The sequence below is a fragment of the Apteryx mantelli genome, chromosome 1 (assembly GCF_036417845.1).
Source record: "Apteryx mantelli isolate bAptMan1 chromosome 1, bAptMan1.hap1, whole genome shotgun sequence".
Taxonomy (NCBI): Eukaryota; Metazoa; Chordata; class Aves; order Apterygiformes; family Apterygidae; genus Apteryx; species Apteryx mantelli.
Genome location: NC_089978.1, coordinates 126,334,382 through 126,358,469, shown reverse-complemented (window position 1 = coordinate 126,358,469; position 24,088 = coordinate 126,334,382). Strand labels below are relative to the sequence as shown.

The 24,088-nt window shown below is 38.8% G+C and overlaps 1 protein-coding gene across 6 annotated transcripts; it reads right to left on the bottom strand.

Moving 5' to 3' along the window:
• Positions 1 to 59: 59 nt before the first annotated feature.
• ZBTB11 (zinc finger and BTB domain containing 11) lies at positions 60 to 23,812 on the bottom strand. Of its 6 annotated transcripts, none has more exons than XR_010884888.1 (12): positions 23,326 to 23,686; positions 20,616 to 20,851; positions 19,719 to 19,950; positions 17,745 to 18,571; positions 15,544 to 15,723; positions 14,821 to 15,057; positions 14,260 to 14,404; positions 12,731 to 12,848; positions 10,142 to 10,300; positions 9,445 to 9,620; positions 6,510 to 8,134; positions 60 to 2,540 (listed from the first exon to the last, which is right to left on the bottom strand). XR_010884888.1 is itself a non-coding variant. In XM_067300987.1 (11 exons), exons 1-11 carry the CDS (start codon positions 23,633 to 23,635, stop codon positions 2,521 to 2,523), a joined length of 2,640 nt encoding a protein of 879 aa, XP_067157088.1. In that variant the 5' UTR covers positions 23,636 to 23,686; the 3' UTR covers positions 60 to 2,520. The 6 variants fall into 6 exon arrangements, 3 of the variants coding, with proteins under 3 accessions (XP_067157088.1, XP_067157079.1, XP_067157071.1); XR_010884896.1 differs by having other exon boundaries at positions 2,502 to 2,540; positions 7,332 to 8,134; XR_010884890.1 differs by lacking the exon at positions 60 to 2,540 and adding an exon at positions 4,801 to 5,832 and having other exon boundaries at positions 7,332 to 8,134.
• Between the last annotated feature and the right edge of the window lie 276 nt (positions 23,813 to 24,088).

The following is a 24,088-nucleotide window of genomic DNA, read 5'->3' as shown; positions in this document are numbered from 1 at the left end:
TGTTCAAAGTAATCCCTTTCAGGTAGTGGTAATTCACACTGTGTAACCATTTTATATTGTTTGTTAGTAGTTACCTGATATCTTGTCTGTTGCTTGTATTAGGAAAAAGCAAAAAGACTTCAGAGAAAGAATGATAGGATGACTTTTGAGATTTAGTCTCTTTCAGTTCACCTACTGCTAATCCTGTCTTCCGTATCTCTGGCTGAAATAGGCATTCATTTCAACCAAAATTTCTTGTACTTCAAAATCGTTTAAGAAATTGCTATGCACAGCAGCAGACACGCTAGGAAATGCCTTCCATGCAAGTCAGATAGCAAAAGTTGCATCCCTTTATCTTACTCGCATGGTTAATAAGTGTAATCCTAGACCTTGTGAGAGACTCCAGTAGCTTCTAGATCTCAGTTGAAAGTAAGCAGGGATCCCACATCTCTCAGAGTATGAATTTGTAATTTCTGTGTCAGTGCTGCTTGGAAGAAAATTAAATAGGATTACCTAAACTCACTCAGGGGAATGAGTGCCTAAGAGGCTTGACCTTGTAGCTACAAAGGTGTCTAGAGTTGTTTTAATGACACTTGTAGAAAAGAACTGATCTGAAAAGTATTGTCAGGGCAAGTACTAGCTAGAACTTCACTTAAAGTTGTGGGCTCTTGTTACAGTGGTCATGGTCTTTCCATGAAGATTTGTAGCTTTTGCAGGGGAGGCAGTTTTTTTTATTATTTTTTTCCTTTGAATATTCAGGGATTCCAAAACTCATGCTAAACTACCTGTTTTAGCTGTCTTAAGGACCTCTAGGAAATTTGCCAAGACCTCTTTACTGCCTAACATAAGAGCTATACATACCTACCAGTGATTGAAATGTGTATTCATGTATGTTGTGTAGTTTTATCTGAGGTAGGCTTATGCTTGTTTAGCAGTAGAGCTTTACTTTGCACTTGAGCAGCCTGAAAAACATTTAAGACATTAGGTGAAGATAGAAGAAGTTACCCAGTGTGTTCTCTGTGCCACCCTGCAGCTGGACTGTTGCTGAGCCTGCTAACTACATTAAAAAATATAGCAGTGGAAGTTAACTACGGTGGCAGTGTTTCAAACAGTGTTGGTGTAGCCCTTTACACATCTGACCACACAGCCATAATCTAACTTCATCCCTTTAAAAGCATAGGAGGTGCACTGGCCAGATGCTGTGAGTCTATATTTTATTGGCAGAAGGAAGTACCTGACAAGCCTGTCTGTAAGGTAGCTGATGGTGCTATTTTAACTTCATGGGTTTACTCCCATGTGGTAGATTATCTCATTATGGTACTTGGTAAACTTTGACAAAAACAACCATCATGTTGTGATGTGACTACCTTGACAGCAGCCAGCAGGGGCACTCAGGTCTGTTGCGCTTAATCTCTGCAGCTGCCAGGTCTGTGATTTGCAGAGCAACTCCAGGCATCACTCACATGACTGTATTGAACTCCATATGCTATTTTATCAAAGTTTTCATTGTGGGGAGACTGTCACCTTCTGAGAAAATAGTAACTACTTCTTCCCGAAACAGCAATGTAAGACTAAACTATTGGAAATCACTAGAGGTGGCATAACTAGAACTCTGTCTAGGCTGCTGTAAGGCAAGAACATAATTCAAATCTGTTTGGAGGAGCCACAGAATTTCAAGAAGGCTTTGTATTTGCTTAGTTCAGTAGCCTTAGAAGGTTTTCTGCAAAAAGAGTGGGGTTTTTTTCTTTTTTTTTCCTCCATACCCTAGAAATTGGGAAATGATGAAAAGTTTTGCCCTTCAGCTCCAGAAGAGAAGGTTAAATTCCAAAATGACCATAATTTGTCTAGTTTTTATTCCTGTGCCAAGAGACACTTGAACACCACAAATATTGGACAGTTCATAATTTGCTTTTTACTTTATCCTATCAGCACCTTCCCAGTTTCTCCTGTTTTTGTTAACAAATGGATCTCCTGGTGTCGCTGTTTTCTAATTTTGATACTGAAATACAGATCAGCACCTGAAAACTACATAGTGCTTACTGGGGAAGCTGCATGTGTTTAATAATTCTGAGCAATTGCCTCAGGGATGATGCATAGCTATCATCCATATAATTAAAAACATGAAATTATACATAACTTTTAAACTTGTTAATTTTCTGTTCATCAACTTCTATTTAAAAGTCTGGAGTGGTGGAAATCCAAGCAAGAGATTTAGTTACCAAAGTAAACCTTTAATCTCTACAGTGCATGCTTATTGCTGTATAGATACATATATGTGACCTACTCCTTTAGTGTAGGTAAGGTAGGTAACAGTGGCAGTGATTGTCGCAGCTAGCAAACAGCATATGAACTTTTTGAATAGGATACAGTTGCGTATAATGAGGTCTTAAAAAACAAAACGTTTGCTAATCCTGTGATTTAGTTCTTGAATTTGGTTCTTAGGCTTGGATTTCCTGATGAGACAGATGCAGAGATTCTGTGTTTGGGTCTGTAGTAAGAGCTCTACTGAAACTTGAAGTCATGAGCCTGAAGCTTATTTTTTCATAGCAGCAATAAGAACCCTGAAAAATACAAAAAAAAAATTTAAAGACTGTATAAAGAAAAGCTGGTCCATCTACAAGCCACATTAGCTCCCACTCATTAGTTTTTAGGTTTCAAACCAGAAAGCATAGGAAGGTTGTAGTTTAAAAAGAAAAAAAAATGCTATGTTACTGAGGAAAAAAACACCCTAACAAATATTGCATGACACAGTCTAGGCAGAGGTACTTAGTCACTGGGAGTGAGCCTCAGTTAAACTGGAGGGTAATAGTACACTGAAACACAGACAATACTAATGTTCACAAACTCTGTCAAAAGCTTTCCCTAAGCCTCTCACATGAAGTGTAAAGTGAGATTTTTTTTTTCCCCCTATCAGTTAGACATCCACGGAGACAGCTGTTACCAAAAGCAATTGGATATTTCTTAGATGTAATAATTCAGTATTTTTCTTTTTTTTTTCTCTCCTGACAACATGTAGAAGCTTTGGGCTTGAGAGTTTTGCCCTTCTTCCTCTCAACATTTATAAGTATGTTGACTGATGAGCTGCAGGGATATCTTTGTATTGTATGTTCATACTTTCCTTGAAGTACAAGCAAATTAGTCTAAGGTAATGCAAGTCATAATAAAAACATAGTTAGTTATCTCTGTTCTCCTCAGCTTTCCATACTTTGTAAACATAGTAGTCACATTTGAAGTGTCAGTTGATGCTCAGTAGGTTGTCATAAAATGGTAACTCTGCCCTTGGTTTTGTGAAAGAAGTGCAGCCATGGTAACAGTCTATATCCATACAACCCCCCAACTCTATTATGTAGAATTGCAGACCAATTGCAGCAGGCTACAGCAGTCTGTAGTGTTAAGAGTAATTGTGAAACTAGCATGTAGCTTAGGATATGTTTTTTTTTGTTGTTATTACTCAGATGCTTGTTTAAAACTGTCTTGTTAATGTTTAAAATTTAAGTCTGTGGATGACAGAAGCTTGGGCTACTGCACGTCTAATGGCACTGAATAAGTTAATACTGATGTTACCATGTGTAAGGCAGGGCACTTCAGCTAAGCCAGACAAAATATTACCCTCAGAACAAACCAACTTTGTTACTGGCAGAAGACTAATGGTATTACTGAAGCTTCTGAAAAGTCTCTTAGCTGAAGAATAAACTTTATCTTTAAAATCAAACTAAACCTGTAAGCATATTGCACAACTGCCCTGGGTGTGAGGGTGGCAACAAAGTGACCTGGAGCCTCTTTCTTACCTTCTTGTGTACTAAGAAAGGTAGCAGGAAGTGGCTGTAACTTTTCTGCATGCGGGCAAGTCTCAGTAAAGAATTGTGCGATAGGTGCTAGGTACCACAGCATTGTATCCAGCAGCTGTAAAACTGGCTCCCTAATGGGTATCAACATATTAAATGTACATGTTTTTAATGCTTTAGGTATTTGTGGTTCTTCATTTAACAGCCAGGAAGAACATGGTGCTAGCTCAAGTGAGAACAGAGGGTGGACAAAATTACCCACACATCACTTTGTGCTGTTTTTCAGCTATAGTTGCATTTGTTCAGTGGTAGGCCACATTACTCCTTCAGTACACAGCCTTTCCAAACCACGGTGTGTATTTATATACTTTCCCCTTAGCAGCTAGCTTAGTTACTTGTATGGGTTCACAGAAGAGTTAATATGCTAAAATGCTTGAGATGAACTGCAAAAAGTAATTGGCCTTTTCTGCAATGTTGGTTTGCCTTAAAGTTGCTCAAACACTAAAGGGAAAGGTGCAGGAGTGGGTTCCCAGGGCAGGAGACGTGAGGCTGGAGGACAGCTTCCAAGCAGCAACAAATATTTGTCCCAGAGCAGATGCCAAGACTGAAGTGCTGTACCATGCTTGCTCCTGGGCTGTAGTGTTGTACGTAAACTTCACTTAGGTCTTGACAAACATGATCCAAGGCAGGCTAAAATGGTTACAGCTGGGTGGCAGGAGTTTCAGAGTGGATTATGAGAGGCTCCTCTACCCCTCGGTCTTACAGCCAAAGGAATTTCAGTATAGCTGTATATAATGTATTTTGTTAACAGTGTGCTCTAGTGTATCAGTATTCTGACAACTAATTTAAGACCATGGTGGTTTTCCTTTCCTCATACAAGTTAATTCCTTGTGACTTAAGCAAAAATTTATAAGAAATATGTGTTCTTAGTACTATTCAAACCAACCATCTAGATATATAAAAGGTGGAATGCTGACAAGGAATAAATAGTTCTGTAACATTTTTTCTTCCTGAAAAAAAAGCTGCTCAAGAGTAATTCATGGCAAAGCTCAGTTTATTTAGTGACAGAAATGACCGTAACTTTATACAACTAACACTAAATAAAAACAGCAGAATGTACAGATCAAATTCATTATGTACAGAAGTTCACTAGGAATACTTTATAAATGGACACTTTTCATGAGCTTTATTTTAAAAAAAATCTAATTAAATAACAGCTGCATATTTGCAGTCTGACTTCAAATAGATTGCAGAAGGGTAGTAAGCATCTTAAATTAATAGTTTAAGAAACATGAAGAAAAACTTAAGGCAACTTCATAAATACAGGAACAGCAAAGCTAAGAATGACACTCCCTACTTACCTCATGCCATTCCGTAAAAGTAAGGCACAGTATGTTAGAAAAGGAGCGTCAAAGCCTTCAGCTTTGATATTCCTGCCAGAGTTTTGTTTATGAAACCACCTTTTGTGGGTTTTTTTGAGCAGCAGGCCATAAAGTGAGGTACAGCTTTTTTACAGTAGGTAACAAGGCTCTCAAATTCAGATTCTCTCCTTTTTCTTCCATATGTTGGGCAAATAAATAAATGCACCAAAGATTAAATTAAGGTGCTGATAATATTGTTTTGCAAGGTAACACATTAAATATTACAAATAATGTTCTAACACTATTTACAGCTATTTTTATTAAACATTTCCTCACTTTAGTAATACACAATTATTAGTAAGATACAAACATTGGAGTAAAATTTAAGGTTTACCTAGCAGTCTATTAAATCTTTTCCCATCATAATGGCAGTGAGACCTGTTAATATACCTATGGTTTTTAATCTTAAGCAGGATGGCTATCTCCAGTATGTGTCTATAAAAAAATTCTCAAGAATTACAGCTAGCAGTATTTCTCTTTTTCAAGTATTCATTTTATTTTTACTCCATTTGGTAGTTAGAAAAGAATACAATTGTAAAGAGCTGCAGAATGTATAAATAATGACACTGCTTCTCTGTGAAAAGACCTTTGAAATAGTTGTCCACACATTAAATCAGACCCAAGGCAGGAACTCAGACTATCTATTGCTTAAAAAAAAAAAAAAAAAAAAAAAAAAAAAAATTCAGCAACTGCTTATCTACATACTTACAAAATATAAAGAGAATTGTCCATTTGGTAGCTTAGTAGGCAGATAATCAACTAGTTAAATAAGGTGAAAGGTAGAAATACTAATGCAAATGAGCTGGTTACTTTTGTCACGGATTTCGCTTAATATTTTGTTGGATGGATTTGTTTCACAGGTAGTGCACAGCTATATGCATGTAACTTTATTTACAAAGTTTGCCCTGAAGATAGATTACAGGCCTCTGGCTCCTCGGCTATCTTACTGCAGTCAAAGTTGGAAAGCATTTGATAATACTATAGAGACTAAGAATAACTTAAGGAACACAGTTGTGATTGTTCATGTGGCTAGTGCATTAAATTATCTCCTGGCATGCATGTTTCTTGCTTAAAATAAACCAACCCCCACACCTCTTACAGACTAAAACGTGCACTTTTCATAGTATTAAAGCATAGGTATTTAAACTTGAGCCAAACATGGCATTGATTAACGCTGACCAGGAGGAAAACCTGTAAGAGTTTTTCCATCAGTGAGTGTGGAATGATGTACCAGGTAACTACCTTGCCTTGAAAGTATTGCTACAGCTGCAGTAACAAGGTCTTTTGGAGATTTTGCTAATTTTGAGACAAATATAATTTTTACCTGATATTAAGATTTTCATAGTTCTCAATCCTGATGCTTGTCCTATTTGGGATTTACTAAAGCTCCTCCGCTCCCTTTCAGCAAGATACGATATAATAAATTAGGATTTGATCACAACTAGTTGGATGTCTTCAATATATTTATATTGAAATATATATATATATATACAAATGCACAATTACCTTTTTAATTTGAAAGCTTCTACATTAAATTTAATGCAAAATTACATGGCATCTACATCCATCATTATGTTGCCTGCTTTGGATATGTACAACAAAGCAGGCTATAGCTTCATTTACACAACTGAACATCATTGAATTAAATGTAATTGTGCGTAGAGGATGAAGTATAAGCTCCTTACAAATAACGAGTAGTTTACTTATGTAAGTAGTTTCCTTATAATGGGCTGTCCTTCAGTGAACTGAAGTTCACAGTCTAGCTCAGAGTACCACTTCCTCAGACTTCAGCAGACCCTCGCCCATAACATCTTACAGGGTTTTGCTGAATTTGCCACCTACTGACCTGGAATTCAAATGAGTTCTGCAAAACCTGGATTCACCAACTGTGTGGTGCATCTACCCAAAGACAAAAGCCTCAGATTTTCTGTATATCACACGAAGTACACACTGCATGAAGCATTCTACCGTTATGTTGACTTGGGGAACAAAAGGACAGAATCCAACACTGATAATTTGCTCACAAATTTGATGAAATGCACATAAAAACAAAAGTAAAAAATGCTACCAATAGCTGTGCATTTCTAGTTTTTAGTGCAGTCTCTTTATACAGTTTTTTTTTTTTAATTTACAGCATGATACTTACTGCATGACACAGGAAACACTATTCTTCAGACATTTTTTTTTCACTAGTCAGTTATGGCCAGTGCAGAAATCCTAGTTTTCAAAGCCTTGGTCCACACTGAAGCATCTTAATTTTTTCCCTGTAATTCATGGTGCAATATTTTGTAACCAAGAAATCCAGTACAGGGGATTAACTGTTTGAAAATTGGTATCACTGTAAGCCTGAGATATCCAGTTAATACTTAGCTCATTACTTGTCATAAGACTTCCACTCATCTTGCTCTCTCATATACTATATTCACTCTGTCTCTGTAACATGGGCCACTTCTACTTCTACAGTTTCAATGGCTTGTGTAACTTCAGCCATCTTCTGTCCTTGCTGTTGTGCCAATACATAATTCACCACCTGCATGATGCTTTGGTCAGAAAGAGTGGACACTGATGTGCATTCCTCAGTAGTTGCAACTGCTTCGATTGCTTCAAGTGTCTCTCCTGTCACTACCACAGTCTCAATCTCCTCACCACCAACGCTAATCTCAGTTCCTTGTTCCTGCACATCTGCTGTTAAGATACTGATGGCATGCTCCACCTGTGTCCCCTGGTTATGAAACTGGAGAGTGTCCTTTTCCAGCATAATTTTGCAGGGTACATAGTCCCTATGAAACTTGGTCATATGCTTCCGTAGTGTCCGGGCATCTATGTAAGCTTCATTGCACACTGGACAGACATATGGCCGTTCTCCAGTATGCGTCCTCACGTGACGCTTCAATGAACGTGCGTCGGCCCAGGCTACCCCACAAGTTAGACATTCAAATGGCTTCACACCTGTTCCCAAAGGGAAAACAAGCAAAAGACAACCATCAGTGTTTCTAGATCTGCATGAACAATGATCCAAAATGTCAGGAAAGACAGCAGTATAAAAGAACAAAAGAAATATTACAGCTTTTTCCATATAAGAGAAGGATCTTGTTTACCATTTTTGTACTACAGTATAATGCAAGTGCAGTACATTAAATGGAAAGATTTTCCACAAGTGCTCTGCCCAGGCTAACTTCTTTCCTTTCAAAGATTTTTCTTTCCAAAATTCCTTTTCATTTCATGCAGTCTCTCACCCACTTTAAGTACATACAAGTTAACAAAATTCATACAACTTTTTGCTTGTTATGCCTTTCTGAAACCATGTTTTGCTTAATAGTATTTGTCATTTACATTCCTAGTCACAGTTTGTTTCTGTAAATCTTTGTATCCACCTCCCATCAAATCAACACTTACTCTATTCTTATAGCTTACGATGCCATCCACAGCTTTTTTTCTTCCTCCTCCATACCACATGTGTTTAAATACTACGTGTTTGTATAATCTTATTCTCCCTTATAACGTTTGAGGAGTTCTGCGGTTTCTAATATTTAATGGGAGGTAGCAGTGGCAACAAGCACTATTTCAATACTGGCTTTTGCTCTGTAACAGTTGCTATAGATGTAGGCTAGGTACCCATTAGAGGAACTTTTTGTTTAAGAAAACAAACACAAAATCTCTCTTTCAGTAGTTAGAAAGCAATTCGATTTACTCCTAACAGGTCTTTAAAATGAGACATGCTTGGGAAAAGTGTTTTTTGCCCCAAGATAGAATTTCTAAAACATTTTCCTATCTTCCCCAAACATCATATAGTTTACTGCTTGTTATAAAGCAAAAAGCTGACAAATTTCCAGGCAGTGATCCTTTTTCTTAGTTTGAGCCAATCATTCTTTTGTTTGAGGAATATTTTGTTAGCCTTCTAAACTGGTGAATGTTTTACTACATGCAATGCTTTGGTAGATACATATCTTTTTATCACTTCTGTGGAAGCTCCTTAAAAAAGTGATTCTTCCACTGAAGTACCAGAAAGGACAGATTGTCACTGTCCCTGTGGGTGCCTGCAGTTTTAGAAAGATCCCAACAGCCATTTCTGGAAATCACTGGAAGCACATTAACACATCAGGACCAGCATAAAACTGTAACTGGAGAATCTGCAAGAACTTCCCTGTGGCTTGCATGACAAGATATACATAGACTCAAAGAAAACCCACAAATCCCCTTCTCTCCCTAGCGCTTTTAAAGGATTATGAGGATGTCATGACTGCTTGCTTTCTACATACCTTCATGATTGTTCATGTGTCTCCTGTATTCCCGGAGCTGTGTGAATTTTCTTCCACAGTGCTCACAAACTCGTTCCAGATTTTGCTTTGCTCTTCCTTTTTTACCGTGTGTGGCTTTCTTTACATGTCTTCTGTACAAAGCTTTCTCATAAAATTCTTTGCCACATATATTACACCTAGAATGTGTTAAATGAGAAACCTATTTGAAACCATTACACTATGCTTACTTTGCCATTTTTTAACCAAAATACATTTTAAGTAAAGGAGATAAAGTTTAATGGAAATGCTGTTTCTTTAAGTAAAGATGTTTAGTACTGACTCATGTGACAAGTAGTTCCATAATTAGAAATAATATTGTTGGGCTGTAAAAGCCACATTCTCTTATTCACAGCTACAAAGCTTCCACTTACCATTCTAGAGAAGTGAGCTCACAAAGTATTTCTAATTTTACCAGTTATATTTATCCTCTTAATGTCTTCATATGCATTACTGCCAGAAATGTGCCAGCAGGCTACCAGTTTGACCACACTGTTTGAAGTCATCCATCCATCATCAAGTAGTCAAGACCTCAGTCAAGGTCACTCAATTGCTACTTTAACCGTACATTGCTCTAGGCAGTTCCTTGTTGGCTAGTTTAGGGCTGTGGATCTGTATCACCATACAATACATTTCAGCTGCTAAGTGAATTTCCTCTTACCTGTAAGGGTCCGTGACAGAATGAGACTTTACATGAGAATACCAGTCTTTCTTCCAACTGTAACATTTCCCACAGAACTGGCACTGAAATGGCTTCACACCTAAATGTTTATTCATATGCTGCCGAAGATCTCGAGCTTCATAGAAACTCTTTTCGCACCTATAAGAGTAAAGGTTGCAGCATTCCACATAAGAAAAGCAAAGATCTTTGTGGTCCCTATTTCAAAGGCACAGAAACCCTCTTCCTTATTGGTAACTAGAAGACTTCAAGAAGGTAAGAACTACAGTGTCATCAATATTAATATAAAGCACAAACTCTCTCTAAAACAGCAGCTTATCTCAAGGCCTGGAATATAACTTGAGGACCTCCAAACATTTTTTGTTTTGTCTTCTATAGATAACTTATATGAACTTACGAAAGCACTAACAGCTGTTTTTTTTCCCATAACCATAGAGGATTAAATACTAATACAAAGATAACAGTGATTTGTAGTTTGTAACGTTTAAGTGTGTTTCCTAGAAATTAAAAAACAAATTAAGGATCCTAAAAGAAAGCACCTGAAAGTAAGGTAACGCTCATTCTTTAGCTTAGGCAAATTCCTAAAGTTTTCCTTTATTTATACCTTGCCATAGTATGATTATATAAAATTACAGATCGCTAACTCTTCATATGAAAACTACAGAGGTCAGTCTGCTCAAGAACATGCTTTCTCTCTTTGAGGGCAAGACATTCTGCTTTTGAGACAGCTTTGCCTGATCATTTGCTTCTCTTCCTCATGTAACACCATATACCACTGTGGATGGGTCACCTTCTCCAGCTGACCAACATCTCGGAATAGGGCAATATCAGAATTCCTAATCCACAGTGAAATCTGAAAAGAAAGAAAAGCTTCCACAAAGCTTTAACATTACATTTCCCAATAAATGGGGATTCTGGAAAGGTAGGAAAAAAGCGTCATCTTCACTTTTGAGAAAGAAAACAGGTGATGGTCCCTGAGCCACCCAAACACTCAACCTTCTTCCTCTAGAGCTGAAAAAAATGACAGCTCCAGCTCACATGGGGCTCCCAGGGATCCCAGGTCTCCAGAACCACATCACAAAGCATCACAAAGACCCCCAAGGGCCTTGAATAGAGTTGGTACTTGGTGCTCTCAAGGACTGCATATTTGGAAACCTCTAAAGAAGTATCTATTTCTGAAGTAAAAAACTCCCCAAACAAACCCCACCACCCTCTGAGATTCTTACGTACTACTGCGATTTAATCTAATACCTACTTCTCTGGAAAATTTTCCAGTTACATTTTAGGAAAAGAACTCATGTTAAGCCTTGCTTAACTGAGTCAGAAGCTCAAAATTAAGTCTGGCTGGGAACTTGACAAACCAAGCCAATGAACTAGAAAACTGAAGTCTGCTGATACCTTAGTGAAGCTTTCTAAACCATTTGTGACAATATGAATTATATTCTTAGTAGACATCTTCACCGTAGAAGAAACAAGCATTGTGTCTGCTCTGAAGGAGTTGGGGAATCAAAATATCTCCTCAGTCAAGGTGATCTGTTGCATCCATGACTGTATTGCCTTGAATAAAAATTGTTTTTTTTATATATATTTCTCCTTCAAAACCAAAATTGCCTTTCCTAATGTTTCATTAACCAGTTCTGGCCCTATCAGACTCTATTAGCTCCATTTTGTATTTGAGATCTGTATTTTTTATCATTACAAGGCACTAAATAAAAACTGCAGATAAAATTGAAATGAGCTTTCTACAGTTAGAAAATACTGTTTATCCTAACACACAGTAGCACTACTACAGATGCTTTAAAAAATATTTCAGATGTAGTTTTTCATTAATACCATAAGTTGTATACAGGCCATCATATAAATTGTACAACCCCATTTAATACCAGAAAGAGTTTTTCCAGAGACATCATTGGCAGTTTGGAAATTTTTGCTTTTGCAAGTTAATTGAAAGGTTCTCCTTATAATCTGCTTGGTTTTGGGAAAATTATCAGTGATTTGCTAACACCTTAAGAGATGCAGTCTTCCAATTACAGAGTTTCTGTTAAACCACATTCAGTAATGCAAAGATATTTAGGTGATCATAAGTTCTATAATCTAGCAACTGCAACAGTCAACAAGTCTTTATGATGTTCCTGCAGAGCCATTTGCTAAACACAGTGTATGCTGCAGTGCATACAAGTACATTACATTGTACAGGAAATTCTCATATGCAACTGAAATTAGCTATCACAGTAAATGAGGGCAAGAACAGGCTGAAAGCCCTTCCCCTCTGACCAGCTTACCACTCTCTATCTGTCCTACAAAGGAGCTTTAAAGCTGTATGTAGCTATTGATTACAGCTACAAGTGCAAACACACTCATTAGAAAATAACTATATGAAAAGCAGAACTAGATAACAATTAAAATTTAAGCTTTTCCGCTGTAATGCATGAATTAAAAAATGCATTTTTGACTTTAATGCTTTTAAAGTTTTATTCTGGACAAGTGAACAGTCTTGTACTACAGCAACAAGCTATTTTTAAAAGATCATTAATGTTAAAACCAAAAGCAAAACACCAACAACAAACTTACTGAGTACATTGATATCCACGAACTTCAGGCTTTGGCTGATGTTTCTTTATGTGTTTACTGAGTCCTGATGCCCTGTGGAAAGATTTTCCACAGATGGAGCAGAGATACTTGGATTCTCCTGGCAAAACAAAACAAAATGTATTACAAAGCCAGGCCACCATCTCTCTGGAATGCTCTGTAAGAGTATTTTCTTCTCACATAATTTATCTGAAGTAGTCAGAGCAGTGCTACAAAGAAAAGTAAGTTTAATTACACACAGATGGAATTTTGAAGTGTATTTTGTATATACCAATGTAATAATACATGGAGGGTGAAGTAACAATTCTAAATGACTTTATTGAATGTTTCTAAACACAGGGCACAACATCATAGCTACTAATTAGTCATGAAAAAAGTCAATAGGCTAAAAAACTGCCTTCTTGCATAAAAGAAAAAGATTGCCTGCATTCATATAATATGGAGCTCCTCCAGCAATGCAGCATTATTTGTGGACGATTTAGGCCTTGAATCCGTGGAACAGTATGTTAAAAGAAAAGCTTTCAGCTCCAATCCATCAATTTAGGAGTGCTGAGTACTAATATAAATTCCACCATTTCTGGAACAAATTATATTAAGAAAAAGTGTCTCTTATTTTTGATTCTGCCCAACTCAGGAAACAAGAAACACAAACAACTCCTGCATATTACAATATATTTTAAAATGCTGTTCATATTAAATTACTATATTGTCATCTTTCTAAGATGTTTCAAGATATCAACTTTTCAGAATTTCAGTATTCTATTTTCACAAAACAATTTTTATACAAATTTTGTATTTCTCAGTTAAAAGGACAGCCTTCAAAGTGGTGTCTTACCATGAGAGTTTCAAAGAAAAAGATTTACTACTCCTTTGAAATGAAGAGAGCTGTCATCGAAAACTCTTACAGTTTCCAGATCATACAGAGTCCAATGAGAATGGAACACACTCAGAACTTTAAGAGGATATCTTACAATGATACTTAGAAATAGGAATAAAAAATAAAGTATATCTCTTGTCATTAAAAAAAACACTTTAATTCAAGTAATCTAGAACAGCTATGTAGTTATATACTAGTTTTCCTGTTTTACAAAAGCTTTATTAATACAGCAAGTCTTACAAAACATGAGGAGATTCTTAAAGAGATTTAACTTCGCAAGTTTTCTTCTGAAAGGATAAGCTCTAACTCTAGGTGCTCCAAACCATTCCAACCTGTTGCCTATCTTTGGTAGGTTGACAAGATATAGGCATAAATAAGTAAATAAAAACACAAGAACAGACTAACCACATTCCCTCCCTGTTCTTGCACAGAATATTTAAATACTAACTTTAAGCTATGGTAAAATAAGCCCCAAAAGAAATGCAAAATGACTGCTTACACCTTTTTCAAATGTTTGGCCAAGAGGAGAGAAAGGAGAAACTGTTCAGTTCCTTTGAAACTAAAGAACACTGTTGAAGATCACTAGTGTACAAAAGCAGTCCAAGGTAAAAGGTTCTTCTTTCTCATCACATACCTGTATGAATGCTCATATGTTCCTGAAGACTTCTTTTTGTGACAAAGGACTTTTCACACAAGTCACACTTGAACTGTTTCTGTACTTCATGGAGAGCTAAGTGCATTTTTAATCCGTGCTTATACGTAAAAGTTTTTCCACAAACCTAAAAATTCCAAATCCAGTGGAATAAGACAAACAAAACCCAATATGTAATAGGTTTTCAAAGCAAAAGTGTTAGTTTAACTTGAAACACAAAGAAAACCCCTTGTATTTCCTGGGAACCTGGATGATCAAGCCTGTGATTTCTCACTAGTGGTGAAACTGGTTTGTTAAAAAATAACACTCAAGGCAAGACATTTTATGGATGTAGGAATATTAATTTCATAATCCAACTTCACTCTAGTTCTTTCTCAGTCTTGGACTATAAGAATTTTGATCAGAAATACCACAGTAATTTTTCCCATTCTGAAGTGACCTAAACTAACCTAAAGTTTTGGATAGAGAGCAACTACTAGAATATCAGAATATCAGGAAAACATTAATAATTTTGATTAGAGTAAAAGGACTTTTTCTCTTTACCTTGCATGCATGTGGTTTTACACCTGTATGTTTGAGCATATGTATTCTGAGGGAATAGAGCTTAGGTAGAGTTCTCCCACATATATCACATATAAATTCCCGTTTAATTCGCCCTTTCACTGAAGACACGCCTGTCTCTTCTACACTAGCAGTTGTAGCATTCACCTCAGTCTTCCGTGTGTGTCGGACAAGATGGGCTCGTAGAGAGGCCCCATACTGGAATTCTTTTTTACACAACTAGGAAAGAAAACATAGAACTTTACTTAGTATCTAATGTTTTGAAATTATTTCAAGAAAGGTAATTAAAGGTTTTAAGTATAGTAATATAATTAGCTAAGTCTATAATCTGACTCCAATAGGCATTATCTCATGTTAATTATTAAGTGTTGAATTGTACAGCTACTGACAGAACCACCGATCAGTTCCCAATAAGGCTAACTTCCAGACTAATCTAAATGCAGTTGCAAATTTACCAGTGAGGTTAAGAGCAAAGCCCACTGCTAGCACTGTCTTGAGCAGCATGTGCGCTGCCATGTCACGTGATGCTGTCAGGCCACACGGCCACACCACCTTTTACCCCACCCCATTCAGATCAGCGCTGCATCTGTCTCTGAAAGCCATAAGAAAAATTAATGCACATACTAACAGAAGCAAGAAAATAATTACTAATGCAATTAATGAATCAATTTTCAGAAAGAGAGAGGCTGACAGACAAAAACTTACTGGGCATTTATAATCTTTAGTTCTTTCATGTTTCAGTGTGTGCATTATAAGTGCATAGCGCCGCTGGAATACCATTCCACACTCAGAGCATTTGTGCTGAGCTTCTACTTCATTATTTTCTGTGGTCTCTCTTTTGGGCTGTTTCATTTTTTTCCCTCTTTGTACCAGTTTCATGGCAACCTAAGTTGGAAAAAGTAACACTTGAATCAATTTTATAATGAACTTTATTATGCTGTATTTCCTACCTTCTCTGAAAATTAGTACTAAAAGTCGATGTTTTTGACTAACTACCTAATTTTGCTTAGTTTACTCAGTTGCTAGAAAGTTATGCCCCTTCAGTTCATTGCAAAACTACAGATCTCATGGCAGCGAAAAACTGGTCTTGTTTTAAAACCATAAACTGGATATAATTATAGGACACAACAATGTATCAGTTCAGAGACAGCTAACTCCTCAGGCCAGAGTAACTGGTTAAGAGAGAGCTAAGAGATAGTTACAGAGAAAACCCAAGTTCTTCCAATCACCATTTCTATCAAATGCTTCCAACCGTTTCCTTCATTCCAACTTCCCTTTTCAGGATTTATATTTGCTTCACTTCAAAAGTCATCAGATAAAACAAGTAGCCTAATTCATTCTTATCAGTCATCAAGGACAAACTCAGTTATTAACAATGTGTAAAAAAAATTACAATATTTAAACAAAGTTGTTCTCGGTTAAGATCATTCCAGCTTTACGAATGTTTTTTTGTTAGGCAATATTGGCAGTGATACCTGCGGCTGGTAATCTCATTTTCCTATGCAGAAATTTGCTGTCAAGTTCTTTAAAGGCCAAATTTTAAGTGATCATGCTGAAATTTCCTGTATCAGGTGTTTCTCCTCCATGTTTCTGAGAATAAGGCAAGGGAAAGAGTACATTGCACCCCATTTCTCCTCCCCATTCCCACAACAAGCAAAGCATTTAACAACTTTTGAAAACATGCTAGCCCTTCCACGTCTCATATGACCAAACTGAAATTTGACACAGGGCTGACATTTTCAAGTTTTTTAATTTCGCTGTTGCTCTGAATGTTCATGCAAACTTGGCCAAATTGTAAAGGCACAAAAATCATTTTGTTCAGTAGATGATAAATACAAGCTTGGAAAATATTCCATTCATACAAAGCATGCTTCATCCCCCAACATCTCTATGCCAACTGCAATTACTGTAATTCAAAAGCCAGAAAATTTTTTCATGTTATTTTTCCTTCTTGTTATTCTTCCGGTATCAAAACTGGGAATCCAGGGAGGAGCATCTCCCTGCTCCCAATGCTTATATTAGATCCAGTGCCATGGTGGGTGGGTGTGTAGGAAAGCATGAGGCAAAAATGCAAAAAGCTATGAAGTGAGTGAAGACAAGCTGGGGGAAGCAGAAACCTATTCCTAATTCCAGTTCTGAGCAATTATCTAAACCAACATTTTTTCCATGGGTGGCCACTGTCTGTATTCCTCCCTTATCAAGGAGTCAGATTTACAAACTGCAAAATAAGTTAACAGGAGCTGTTCCTGAAGGTAAGATATCCCCCTGCTCGATGCAGTGAATACCACCTATCCCTAAGCAACAATAGGGGCAAGACTCCTGAAGGGGAAAGAATAAGAAGACAGTTTCATAATACATGTATTAAAACTTGTTCAATTATTACACATTTGCCATTTCTGAGTGCTTGACTTTTAAATATCAGTGCTCTTTGAACATTTTTTTGTTTTTGTTTAAACAAACTGACCCCAACCTGGGTGCAGCAGGACTGGATTATTGTGGTTTATGACTACATCTCAAGAGAGGAACAGTCTCAACAAATGTAGGGCCTCATTTTTGTAATGGACAAATATATAAATATATTTGCCTATTACCGATATAGTCACATACTAGCTAAGAATTAAACTCCCAAATCGTAAGAATTTTAGGGAGCAGATACACCTTCTGTCCTGCCATAAAAAGCTACGAAGAAAATACTCAAACAACTAAGCTAACAATACTGAGCATTCTAAAGACCTCCAAGCTGAAAGGAATTTTGTTGTCAATTTATTTTACGCAACTGCCATATCTTAGAATTTACTTTGGTTTTCTGTAATGCTAGTTTCTCACAAAAGAAAACCATCTTTTCAGATTGGTCTGAGAACATGGGACAATTTAACTGACAACAGGCCTAAACAGAGATAGGATACCTGCTGTATTGCAGATTTGGCATTCGTCTTTCTACTTTGCAGTTTTTTTTCAATTCCTTTATGCAACCTGATATATCCACCTTCACTAACAGAACGCTGGCGAAGCTTGCTTTTGTAAGTATCATCTTGGCTGGAAGCTACATTTTCCAGCTGTGAAACAGAAATGCTCTGTTCTTTGCTTTGCCTGCCATGATTTTGCTTGACTATTTCTGAGGAGTCTTCAGAAGCAGTCTCTGCATTTGCTGTATTGCTTTCACTCTGATCTGTCTCAGTTTTTGTCTCACTTTGCGTGTCCACGCCTTCCACAACTGACAGCTCAGCCTGTGCAACAGACACGGTGCTATTTGACACGCACTCCACCAGCTGCATTTTGACATGATTTCCAGTTGCGTCACACTGTTCCACAGGCTTTAAAAGATCATCAGCGGTGGCCTCCGCAGGCTCTGGGGGCAGGAGGTCAGCCTGGGGTGCTGCTGCCTCCTCCTCTGGCTCAGCAGAGGAAGGAGCGCCATTCACAGCTGCTGCCACTTCACTGGCTGACACCTCCGCTGGCACAGGCTGCTCAGAACCCTCCACAGGCTGCATTTCAACTTCAGTCTGCTCTGCTAAATTTTGTGTTGACTCCACTGTATGAATATCTCCCTTTTGGTACACTGTAATTTGTTTCTCTTCCATCTGTTTGTGCACATTTTCACAGATTTCTAGGACCTCTGACATGAAAAGATGTCGGGCAAGCATGGCCACTTCTGCCATACTACAAAAGTCAAAAGTTAATTCTGAAGTATAAGCAAATTCCAATAGAGGGAGAAAACTTGACTTGCAAAAGCCTGCCAGGAATAAAACAAGAGATTAGAGCAAATACAGACGACCCCAAACAATACCAAAATATTCCATGCTGGGTACAACAGTTCACCTTTGATATGGTTAAGTCTGAAATTTAGAGTGAAATACACTTGCAAATATCATCGAAGCCCCTGCACTGGCCTCAATTGATTATCATTTATACAAAAGCAACGTCCTGCTGTATTTTTTACATTGAGTCGAACTCTGACAACTTTTTCAGTAAGTAAGTACAACTGAAGTATTTTCACACTAGAATTCTCTGGAAGATTGTTTCAAGATGCTAGGAGGGCCACAATATTCTTGAAGTGGGTTAACCCTAATTTAACCAATATCCTTTTGGACTTGCTACATTGCAAAAAGTAGTGATGACTTAAGTAATAACTGATGTGGCAGAGAGCTAACACAATAAAGTGGTTAATGAAAAAAAGACAAATAGATATAATTGCTTAAAAATCAACCCGTGGTGTAATTTTGAGAAGTCCACCAATCATTAATATTTAATTTTGGGGAACTTCTGGAGCATCATGCCAGAAATCCATTGTTTGTGAATGTCTATTATTCAAGCAAAGACAGACACAGGTAGAGAACTAGTGAGGAAGCAAAGAAAAAGACATATCTACAATATTCTCCATCACTAAGAAGCTATTTTTGGAACATTTATTTTAAGAGTGTTTCCTATCTTTAAGGTACCAGAAGGGTTGAGAAATAAGCAGAAATATCTGTAGTAATGTTTTACAAACATAGGAAACAATTAGGTATTTGCTCAGCAAAACAGCTCTTGGAGAATCTTCTTGATTTATTTCAGCATTTGATTATGTTCCCTGCTCTTTAATGTCTGTGACTAATACAAGGAAAACACCTAAACAAGCTAAAAATCAATCCAAAGCTTCCCAGGAATTATGAGATGAAATCCCATAATCTGTTCAATATGGGAGATCAGATTATGCAAAACCAGAGTGATCATTTTAGCATTAAAATCAACACAAAATACTTCTAGATTAAAAGAAAAAAAAAAAAAAAGCAAGATTGAAGTGTTTGATTTTCTTGAACATGCAAAAGAAACCGCATCAAATGCTGTAAACCTTACTTAGGATATTACAATTTCTATCTTTGGAACCCAGAACAATTCACCTGACAGATCCACCACAGCTTCATGACTAGAGACAGCTCCCTTTTCAATGAAGAGCTCTCGGAAGTACTCGCTGTTGGCTGCCAAGACAGATTTGTGAGCTTTGTACTCCTCTCCTTCAATCAGCAGAGTCACATCACAGAACTGATTGGAAAGCCTCTGCTGATTCAGTTGGTTTAAGACTGACAGACAATGTTTGGAAGATGACTGCTTCACAAGGCCCTTACTGTCAACCTGTCATAAACAACATTATGAAAACTTCATTACATTTAGACTGTGCCTTTTTAAGCATTTACACTGAAACACAGAAAAGGATTATTTTCTGCAAACATAAAATCAGTTCAAGTCAATTTAATAAAATGGTTAATTTTACTATTGTTCTCTTTCTTTAAATGTTTCAAGTCTCCCCCACCCTTCTAACACACAGTTAAAGCAGACAACTGGAAAAATGGGAAGACACAGATATTCAAACAATTCTTTGATTGTATTTTTCAGAGCTACAGTCTGAAAAAATTTCTAGATTCAGAAGTCTATACATGCATATGGACTCCCCATTACTACCATCAAGAATTGATTATACAAATATAGGCATTATTTATTAAAGATCAGATACAGATTCCATGAGAATCTTGTATATGATGTATTACTACAAACATTTTAGGAATTCATTTTCCCTTAGGTACTATATGCATAAATAAAGGGAGGTGTAATTTTTGACATGCTATAATTAATTTCACATCATATATACCAATTGCCTGTTTCTACATACCCAGTATATTTGGCAAAATTTATGCCATCTTCTTATTGCAAGATTATCACAAGAATGGAAAATAAGTATGTCACTAAGACTGTGTTAACAAATGTCTTAAATACATTCAGATATAAACAATGTAACTTACAAATACAAGCTCGTGCTTCGCTATTGGCTTCTTCTTCACAGACTTTGGGAATGCAGCTGGGATTGATGTCGTATTACTCAATTCCTCATCTGTTTCATTACTGTCTTCATGAGATTTTGCATCCAATCCTAGTTCCTCTAGCATTTCAGAAGGATCTGACAGAGATCTAGAGCGATCTAGCTTTTCCTGGCACTTACTGCATTCTTTAATGTAATCTTTAACTTGCTTAAGAATACCTAAGAAAAAATGAATGGAGCTTGATTAGGCCTCTAGTTTTCATTCAATTTACTTTAAAGATGTAATTAAGTATGTAATTGATTAGCAAAAACATATTACAAACTTATTAAGAAAAATAAAGTCAGTCATCTACACTTTCATTCTTTGATTTCTTTTTATTAATCCTGCCTCTCTATCATTCTATCGTATGTGAATGCCATTACTGTAATCCACAGTTAATTTGGGATACAAACATTTAAGATCATTAGACCAAGCAAACCATCCTAGAAAGATTTTAAGGATATTAAAAAAAATTCTTATTTACACGTTTGCCTTAAGAATCCCAATACATCACAAACTGTAACACTGATCTTGCATTTAGCTCCATGGAAGTGGATCTCAGAGCTCATCCTCACTGAAGAGGAAAGGAATTGGAAGGCTCACATAAAGGCAGTTGCAAAATTGTGACTGTGTTATATGCAGTGACACTCATACCCGTCACTAACACTGATTTAAGTCAATTGCTTGTGATTTGGAAAATTAAAGAAACTTCCTTTCCCCCCAGTACTTTAACAGGTGTACCTAAATAATTTCAGGCACTCAACGGTTCCTAAGTCTAGGGTCCTCTTATAGATATGAAGGCATTTTCAGTGTACGACTCAAATTCATTCATTTCACTAGGACACCATAAAAGTATACATACTGACAGCTTTGCCTCGATAGTTCAAAAACCTACCACAGCTCAAAAACTCAGTTGACATGGAGTTAGGGTTGCACTGCTTGCACCTTTCTAGAACATGACATGCTCTATCACTGTATACATACCTCTGTAAGGACCAGGAAACCACAGACTTCAGACATGTTCCAACCCAAGACATTCATGCCCCTTGGAAACACTTTTACATTTCCTTGATTTCAGTTGCAACCAGGACTAGTTCTGAGGCCATAAGGTATGGACTCCTGTCTGCAGATCTAATACCCTTCTTGACCACTGGGCTACAGTCCAGCCCACTGGTTTCCAGTTACAGAGCAGCCAGATACAACAGCTTGGCACCCATCTAGGGAGGGTGACTAGGCCAGAGCTGCTGTCCACTAGCAGCAGAAGGGGATTGTCATGGCAGGGGAAACCAGAGTTCTCCAGGAGACATAGCAAAGAAATGAAACAGTTGAACTAAAAGCAGAGAATAAATTCTATTATTCTCAGTGCTGGAGAAATATAAGGGAAAAACAAGACATAAGCAGAAGAGAAGATAGGTCATGCAAATAAAGACAACCAATAAGCTTAAAAGATACAGAATAGAGAATGTCTTAGTCTGACAAACAGAAGGCAAACTGAAGTCCACTACTGGGTAAGGAAGTTTCAAGTAAAGGATGACAGTAGATGCTAGAACAGTCTAATATTGAGCAGACAATGAGAGCCCAGGTGGAGGCAGGGAGAACATAATCCAAAATACATGTATCAATCTTGAGCTACCAAACCCTTTTCCACACCAAAGTTCTTCAAATCAATGAGATCTGGCCTGGAAGAATGGGCTGCAGCTAGAGCAAAACCACTAAATTTTAAGATAGGGAAAACTAAAGCTGAAATGGCAAATTTGCTGACTGGTGGCTGAAAAAAGCGGAACGAGAAGCAGTATCAACAGAAACTGGTCCCCAGGCAACTGAAGAGCCAGAAATTTGTTTAATGGATACATAATACTAAAAGTAGAACACCAAATCCAAAGGGAACACAGGTTTCAAGTTATTGGCTCAGCCTAAGGAAGGCCACGACTGGGGAGTATCAATACCTAATTCACTACTTCTAAGTGCTGTTAGAAGTGTTCACTGTTTCTAACTGCTGCGACATCACTCGGGCCCCAACAGAGGATTAGTTCTGTGTTTTCAGCTTCTTACTGGAGGAAAGGGAAAAATGTAAGGATGAGGGCAAAGAACATGAACAATTGGTGACAGATCTGCTATTTGCAAGGGGAGCAAAATCCATGAGTTAGCTGAAAGAAGTATTACCAGGTTAAGGGCTGAAACAGATCACGTGGAAAAGATTACTGCTCCATACAAAATGCAAAAGTTGAGAAATCTCTACCTTAAGTGGTCTATGTTGGATTATTAGGACAGTTAGGCTCTGTGTTTCTATATATTCAAAGCCCTGCTACTGATTTAAGAAGCCCCAAGAAACCCTGCTGACAAATACGCGATGAACACAGCAGGGCCTACCTCTGAATAAATGACCCGCAGATGCAGCACCCAGACCATGAGTTTTGCGGAGGTTTAAAGGCACGCAGCCCTTCGGTCAGCGAGCAGCAGTCCCCTCGGGCTGCAGTCTCTTTTGGCAGGGCCAAAAGGCACAGGTTTGGCGGGCACAGCGCGCACCCCGCCGCCTTCCCCAGGGACCCCCCGTCCGGGGCCACACCTCGGGGGGGCTCGGCTCGGCTCCCCCGCGCGCCGCCCCCGCCCCCCCCGCCGCGCACGCGGCGCCCAACGGCCGCGCGCCCCTCACCTCGCCACCAGTACTTCTGCGAGAGCCCCTGCCAGGTCTGCAGGCGGGTGCGGTGGGCGCCGTCGGGCGCCAGGTGGGCGGCGTGGATGAGGCGGGCGCGGCGCTCGGCCTGCAGCACCACCTCGAGCTCGGCGAAGCGCTGCTGGTCCCGCTGCCGCCGCTGGTAGTAGAGGGTGCCGTCGCGCACCACGTAGCAGGCGGCCGCCTTGCGGATCTTCCGCTTGGCGTTGCCCTCCGTGCCCGGCGCGTAGGGCTCCCGCTCGTTGGTCAGGTAGCGCAGGATAGCCAGGTAGCTCTCCTCGCTGGACATGGCGGGGCGAGGGGCAGGCAGGGAGGAGGGGAAGGGGGGATAGGGGAGCCGGTGGCGGGGGAGGACGGGGGTGCTCTGGGGAAGGGGCTGCCTCCGCCGCGCCCCCCTCCCCCGCGCCTTCGCGTCAAGCCGGACTCTCCCCGCGCCGGGCAAGAGGAAGGTGCTGGGCACGCTGCTCTCTCAGGCCAGGCGGGTGGGGAGGAAGATCAGCCCTCGCCCCCGGGGCAGAGGTGCGTGCGGGCGCTGCCAGGGAGCGTCTCTACGAGCGCCGGGGCCCGCCGGGGCCGGTCACATGCGGTGCGCCCGGGAGAGAGGCGCCCCGGCGCTTCCCGGGCTGGGGGGTCTACGGAGGTGCCTGCCAGGGCAGGGAGCGGGGAGAGCATGCGCTGCCAAGAGCAGAAGGATCCCGGCCTCCCGAGTCCCCGCCAGCCCCTCACCCCGGCGCGGGGGGGG

Coding starts and splice junctions, on each gene's coding strand:
- ZBTB11 (XM_067300978.1), bottom strand. CDS start 23,635: ATGTCCAGCGAGGAGAGCTACCTGGCTATCCTGCGCTACCTGACCAAC. Junction 20,852..23,325: donor GCAGAAGTACTGGTGGCGAG/GTGAGGGGCGCG, acceptor ATTTTTTCTTAG/GTATTCTTAAGCAAGTTAAA. Junction 14,405..14,820: donor TAAAACCACATGCATGCAAG/GTAAAGAGAAAA, acceptor TGGAATTTTTAG/GTTTGTGGAAAAACTTTTAC.